The sequence below is a fragment of the Carassius auratus genome, chromosome 45 (assembly GCF_003368295.1).
Source record: "Carassius auratus strain Wakin chromosome 45, ASM336829v1, whole genome shotgun sequence".
NCBI classification, from domain to species: Eukaryota; Metazoa; Chordata; class Actinopteri; order Cypriniformes; family Cyprinidae; genus Carassius; species Carassius auratus.
Window position 1 is genome coordinate 6,605,402 of NC_039287.1, and position 7,744 is coordinate 6,613,145.

General features: G+C 36.5%; 1 protein-coding gene across 1 annotated transcript; it reads right to left on the minus strand.

Annotated features, from left to right (window-relative positions):
- Positions 1–3,476: 3,476 nt before the first annotated feature.
- Positions 3,477–5,924, minus strand: LOC113062743 (tumor necrosis factor ligand superfamily member 6). Its single transcript, XM_026232704.1, has 4 exons — positions 5,499–5,924; positions 4,548–4,593; positions 4,392–4,448; positions 3,477–4,322 (listed from the first exon to the last, which is right to left on the minus strand). Exons 1-4 carry the CDS (start codon positions 5,781–5,783, stop codon positions 3,916–3,918), a joined length of 795 nt encoding a protein of 264 aa, XP_026088489.1. The 5' UTR covers positions 5,784–5,924; the 3' UTR covers positions 3,477–3,915.
- Positions 5,925–7,744: the final 1,820 nt, after the last annotated feature.

Genomic DNA, 7,744 nt, shown 5'->3' on the forward strand with positions numbered 1-7,744 from the left:
CAATTTAATCAAGTGTAGCAATGGCACTACACTTTAACGTTCTTAAAATAAATTTAAAAAATCAATAAACCCTAAGCCCATAATACTAATTATATCGTAAATTAAATCATAGGTATCTATTTAGATAATATCAAAGTCTACACATTTTAGAAAGTTCAATCATCATTAATTCCTTATTTTATGAACAAATTCCTGTTAATCCATTCACAGGGGTTTTACTAGTTAAATGAAAGTTTGATGTTTCCTCTTTGTGGTGATGATGTGGTGAATAATAGGTCTTCCCATGAGGTTGTGAGGTTGAATGCACTTGAAAGCCAAAACATCGCACACCAGTTTCATAGACAGATACAGGAAGTGCAAGTATCATATTAGAAGTGAGACATGATGTGATTAAGGCCTTCAGTGAAGGTCTCTCTTCCTTTTTAGAAAGTCTAAGCTTTCGTTAAATCATTACCAGAACTGAATAAACCATATGGACATTAGAGGGCATAAAAACAAACCATATGGGTATAGTTAATAGGTTGGTGTTCATCCAGATCCACTAATTTGTACAAAAATGCTTTCAAAATCTATTAATATTTACAGTGACTTGAATACATATTTCCTAAGACACGCATTCTTACATTTCTCAGTAACTAGCAATTTTGATAAATGAGTTTTGAAGTCTAATGTGATAATGACATATGTCCTAATATAACAAAGTAATCATGAAAAGAATAAAATCCATTTAAAACAGGAAATTAAAACACACACACTAATATATATATATATATATATATATATATATATATATATATATATATATATATATATATATATATATATATATATATATATATATATTAGTGTGAATCACCTTCGTGTTTGACCATGAGACTGTGTTTTTTCTGCTCATAAGCGTAGCCATTTTTGGACCAGGTATACTGCAGAATCGTGGGTCCAAAAAGTTATGTTTTTTTTTCTCATTAGTCGATATAACATTCTGCCTTTCATGTTTTTCTTGGTCAAGAAGAGTGGCATTCAGAAAGATGAAGGCCAAACTTTAGTTTTTCTCTTTGGAAGTCTTGGCTTAGTGGTAAGAGAGTTTGACTCCTAACCCTAAGGTTGTGGGTTAGATTCTCGGGATGGCAATACCACGACTGATGTGGCCTTGAGCAAGGCACCAAACCCCCAACTGCTTCCTGGGTGCCACAACTTAAATGGCTGCTAGCTGGTGTGTGTGAGTACGTACTTTGGGTGGATTAAATGCAGAGCATGAATTTTGAGCATGGGTCACTATACATGGCTGTGTCACGTCACTTTTTTGTCTTATACTCTGCATTGAAATGTTGTTTTATCACATCATCTTGCAAATCTTTGGCAGTTTATTGAGGACTATTCTTAGTTGCTCTGATCAATCATTTATTCCCCATGATAATATTTTATCTATAGAAACCATTAGCGAAAATCTTCTTGTAGCAATAGACTTTCTAATGTAATAAAATAACTTGTTCCCTGTTGCTTTTGTGGATGTCTTTTGACTTGGCCATATTTGCTACTCTGCCCATGCATGTGGTAAAGTTAATTGTCTGTATGTGTTTATATATACACACACAGGTTTCACACAGTATATTTAACCTCTGCCAGTGTGGCGTGCTGGTGCAAGCTCACATTAATTGACAAAACAATTTTTGTTTAGTTTAGTTTTTTTTCTAGTGAATTTCATGTTGTACCTTGCTCTGGATCTGCTTTGTACACAAACACATTTAATAAGAAATTGTAAACTTAACCTTGTTTTAACCAACATAGTCTCTTTACGTTGTTCAGTCCAAGAGAATTTAGAATTCATTTGTGTCTATGTAAAATGCCTCCTTTTTCTGCGAAACCTTAAAATGGCAATAGCATGAGCAGAGGCATATAAAAGCCCAGACTTATGTGTCTGAAGTATTACGGGGCCAAATAAGCACTAAATGTCCTTGAACATGTGTGTGTTTGAAGTCTAATGTTGTAAATCAATGGCTTCATTTATTTACAAGGCATTTAGACCAACACCTATTTTGCACCTTTGTTGGACACTGTGGAAATGAAAGGGTTGTTCCATGTTAAAGTGAGAAACTCGGGCCCACAAGGTCATTAGTGTATTCAACGGACTTTCTTGGGGGGGTGGGGGTGCATTTACATTCACGTGAGGCTGGGCGGTGTGAAGTAGTGATTCATTATGAAACTTCAACACCTTATAGTTGTTCTTGTTGACTCTTGATTGATGTAAAATAATACTATTACTAAAGTTAAAATAGAAAACATGAATTTTGAGTTGCAATAATATTTCACCAAATTACTGTTTTATTGTATTTTTGATGAAACAAATGCAACCTTGTGGTGATCATAAGAGAATTTTGAATATATTTGAATATATGTGATAATATATGAAATGGATACAGTCAGTGTTGATGATAAATCACCCATGGATCCAGGATCTATGTATTATTTAGTGCTACATGCAGCTGAAGGCAGTTTCTATAGGTTGGAACTGAGCTTATGTGAGAAAAGGCAAAATAAAAGCATGTAGGCATATATATGGTTTAACAACATATGCATGGTCCTGAAAAATCAAGATCCGTCTTACAGTAGGAATAGATAAATTGTGAAATGTCAGTTTGTGTGCTATTAATGAGCTTTAGTTTTTGTTAGTTTAAAGTCGAGTTTGAGACAGTGGTTGAATTGTGAGTGGTGATTCTCCAGTGGTCACTTCCTGTGGGGTGGGGTGGTGTGTGTGTGTGCGTCCTAAAGTGTTGGAGGAGCTGAGAGAGTAGGCCTTGTTTCCACTCAACCTAAATGGTATATTGAGGTGTAGTAGATTCCCATGACAAAAACACACACAGTAGTGCATAACATGCAGTTTCACTGGAGACCCAATCTAACAAAACACAAACTTTGAGACTAGATCGTTTCCATTCACATAGTTTCTATTTGAGTGTCAAGAAATAATATACCGTGTCTAGAAAAAATGTTAATTAAGACCAACACTGAGAACTTTACATTAACTGAATGAATGAATGATAGAAGCATATTTCATTTTCATTTCTCATCAAAGCGGTATGACCCCTGTAAATGCTATACCTAAACACAGGAAGGAAGTATGAGAATAGAAGTACAAAGTGTACTGCACAAAACCCCTAAATCTTTATGTGTGGTTCAGCAAACACTGCAGTGAAGCCAACCTGAGGGTCTTTGCAGAAATGATGAGGAATGAACCCGCAACCTTGCACAAAGTTGTTTTGTGGTCCATAGAGGGTATTCAAAAATAGCTGACTAGAAACTCATTTGAGTCGCATTCATCTCTGAGCTTTTCCCTAATTCAAGATTTTAGCATTGTTCTCAGTTTAAGTTGTTCATAAAATGCTCATTATTAGAGAAAGTGAATGAATTCTATGTTTTAATTTGTTTTATTTGTAATAAATAGCTCTGGAAATGTTCAACCAGAAAATCAACATAATTTCCAGAGACAGCCAACCCACTATCACATGCTAGTATTAGTGGCCATGGAAAAACCTCGACACAAACTCATCTCAGAGTGACACATCCTACCTTGATTCACTTTTGAAATCAACAATAGTTTTTGCAATTTTTTATTGAGCACAATTCTTAACCATTATTGATATATTACTCAGTCAATATGACCACTGATCCTGTGAATATACAATCAGACTTTAGAGAAAATAAATATTTAGATTTAATCAAATTTCTCCTGATACAGAAGCGTATTAGTGTTCTTTCAATCTGAAACTCTTCTGCATGACATTTCTAAAGAATTTAATGGCTACAGGGAACTGATACATTCAAAATCAATTGTGAAACTCTGAGGATCTCAGCCGACCTCTTCATCTGAAATCACAATCATGTCCTTCATATGCACCACCTAAGTGTCCTCCATGATCAGTTGATCTTGAAGAGGCCAAAATAGTTGCTGTGATAATTTTTGCTGATCAGTTTGGGGTTTGAGACATTGACAAACAGCCAGTCGGACTGCCTGAGATGCTGAAGCGAGCCTAAATGACTGCCGGTCATCCACGGATGTTTGCTCCCCACCGTACAAAACCCCTCTTGGTGATCTTCCATGATTATCCGGCTGTGGCCGTTTCTCTGCCGACTGATTATGTGTGTATAAGATTCTCTGGAGTTGCACATGGGTGAAATAAACTCCACGCGGGAGTAAACGAAGTACAAACCGGTCTTGTTGACCAGAAGGCCACCGTTGATGTACTTGACACCTTCTGTGAAGGCATCACCAAATTTTGTTTCCCACTTCAGAGTTTGAGATGATTCGCTCTGGTCAGCACAACCTGAACAAAATATCCTGATAAGACACTGTTTTGTAGCAAAATATGCATGCCTTCTGGACCAAATCTTACCTATTAAGTGTGCTGCAGAGTTTTGTCTGTTCTTGTTCAGCTCAGCAGGATATAGGCCTGTCAGATGATAAAGCAAGCAATCAGGTCATCATGTTAACCAGAGAAGATTTAGCACAGGATGAGGCTGATAATTGATAACTTGGTCACGTAACTCACCAACTTGTTTCTGTGGAACGTGGCTCTGCAGTTGTGCGGGTATTTCCTGTCATTGGACATCGGAGGGAGGAAAATGGGGTCACCAATCGTTTGATACACACATATTGAGCATTCAAAAATATTCTCAAACTGATACAAACAGGCCTTTTTGATAGATATCTAAAGTTCTGAAGTCTAAAGTCTTAATCTAAAGTTAATTGACTATTTGTTATAAGACAGAAAGACTGGTTTCAGACATCTGTACAGATGAAGTAGAAGATATCTTGTAGCCTTGTGACCAGTCACCACAAGTGTTGTTTTTTTTTTTTTTTTTCTCGCTTGTAATTCTGTCCTACTTAGTCGCGTGTACATGGTGGAAAGGAAACTGAAAAAGTATACTTTCATGAAGATCAAAGAGATCCAGATCACATAGACAAGAACGCTCCTGGCTGCTTTCCAGCTCATGTATGAATACTCAAGGCTTCAGAACTGTTTTAAATTGTGATGTCAATATATATGTGAGTCAGTCTAAAGCATTTGGACACCTGAAGTTGCATTTTAATTCCACGTAATTGAAACAAAATAGCATTATTCCCAGAACTAGTTTCCCCTGTGGTTCACACAAGTGTCCTGGCAGAGTAACCATAGGTGTAGTTCACCACATTAACTATTAACATGATCCAGTAACATTTGGTAACCAGAATGCATTGAGAAAAAAAACAATATAATAATATATCTCCATTTCTTCTGTGAAATCTTTAACTTTTACTACCTTTCTTGACATTAAATGACACTTTATTAGATGTGTTATAGATATAAAAATAAATTCTTTAGATGATTTGAATGCATCAAAATACATTTTGGGTCACTGTATATATATATACATATATATATATATATATATATATATATATATATATATATATATATATATATATATATATATAAAATACAGTGTTAAGTCCCTCTTACCTGTGTCAGCTGCTGCATTTCAGTCTGTAACCTCAGGATCTGATAGGCTCCCAGTCCCAGGGCTGCAAAAACCAGCAGGAGTATCAGTATCAGTACCCAGACTATCCCTTTATTCATAGTCCCCCAGCCCCTTTTCTTCATCTCAGCTCGGGCAGGTGGGAAGGTCCAGCACGGCACAGGTGGTCTGGGCAACTGCTGGTGGTAATACAAGTCTTGTTCAGGATGACCTCTGCCAGAATCCACCGTGAACACTGGCTGGGGCGAGTGGCCAAAGTTACCGTTCATGTCTGCAGAGCTCAGAGGAGTGTGAGAAACTGCGAGCAACGAGACAGCTTATCTTGAGAAGGTTGTTGCTGAACATCAGTTTTTATAAAGGTCCTGCAGTGTGGTTAAGACTTCCCACCCACCCACACACACACACACACACACAGGCAAGGTCTCTAACACTCATTCTCTGTCTCTGATCGTTTCTTTTTCTCATGCAAACTGATGTTTAAGGTGGACTTTTATGATTTTTTTTTTTTGGTTGGTGTATTAGCATTCGCATGCATTTGTAGCAAACCAACATGCATAAAGTCATATCTGAAAGGGGTGTGATGATGACATCATGGACAGGAAGCTATCTTGAGTCTTCTGTGCGCTTGCAGGCAATAACTGTTCTGACAATTATTAGTAACAGTAGCATACGAAAAAAAGATTTACAATTTAAGATTTACGATTGACTTCTTGAATAAACCCTTCAGCCCAAAATGACAAGTTAGTCATTTACCTTTACCCTCATGTCATTTAAAAACTAAACAAAATACTGTCTTTTTCAGAAAATTGTTATTAATAATAATTTAGTCTGATTCATTAATAACAGGACCAGTAAATGCATGAGATATTTTCAATATACCAGATTGAATTATTCAATCTCAAAGTGGAGTGATATGGATTACATTTATGTAATATTTGTAGCCTAACAAACTATGACATTGTACAAATAAGACCTGTGTCAAGATTCTTTTAAATGAATGTTTTGTTTCACAGAAGTAATAAATAACTCTTCATTCACTTTTGGAGTGAACTTGGCAAAAGTTTGGTTTGAGCATTTGATAAAAGCCAAAACCTTCGGTGCATTTTTCCATGCATTCAATCACACATCCATCTTTATGTCCATGAATGCACTAAAGCAAATCCAAACTTGCTTTTCTGTAAGTTTCAGGCTCTTTCAAAGGTCAGTTTGACATGTAATCTGCATAAGAGGCGAAGGATTGCTCGTGACCTAGAAAGAGTTCTTCAGAAGGACCACATGTCTTTTTAAAGACCACCAGCATCCTGCCAGTTATCACATAAAGTACAAAGGTTGATTGAGAACAGAAACTTTACAGAAAGTTGTCAAAAGGGTTACTTTGATTGTCACATGGCCTTCTGTGTCAAACCCACCACTCATTCACAGTCTGATGGTGTGACACACTATACTCCATTTAAACTATTTACACCGCACTTCACTTATCCTGCTATCGTTATGCATAACTATATCCATTGAATATTTAAGATTTGTCCATTTAACAATTCATTTGTTAAGGAATAAAAAATTTCCCCCCGTTAGATAGATATTAAATATAAATGCATTTTTCTACATTTCGTTCACTTGCAAATTTTTTATTTTTTTATGTCTATAGCACAAACCTATGAACTCAACACGTAATAATACACATGTGCGTGACGTCACTGTTTTCTGTTTTCAAATTAATTTACATGGAGGCGATAATGCTATCATTTGCAAAAACTTGCACTTTGAAACTTATTTTCAAAAGTTTGATTTAGGCGAGTAAATAAGTGACCAGAACGCATTAAAGGTTTTCCGTTTTAAGTTGAAAACTGTCGTGCAAACGCCCCCTTAAGAGGCTCTGTGGCAATACAACTGAAAACGCCAGTGCCAAACCCTGAACCATTTACTTTCAATAATATATGCACCTATAACCTATCAAATAAACATGTTCCATTTCTCTAAGCTATCTAAGTGTTAAAGACTTCAGTGTGAGTGTTTGTAAACAGTGATGCAGCAGAAAAGGAGTTTCAGTAAACCCAATCTCACATACCGCTAAAGAACAGGAGCTGCCACATGAAACGTCTGTCTGTGCATACGAATGTGTGAACGCGCTTTCGATCCTGCAGCATGCAGTCTCAGGGGTCTGCATGAGAATGGTTAGGGCTGAGACGGTGAGATGAATAATGTGGTTGAAACCAAGCGGGGCAGGAAA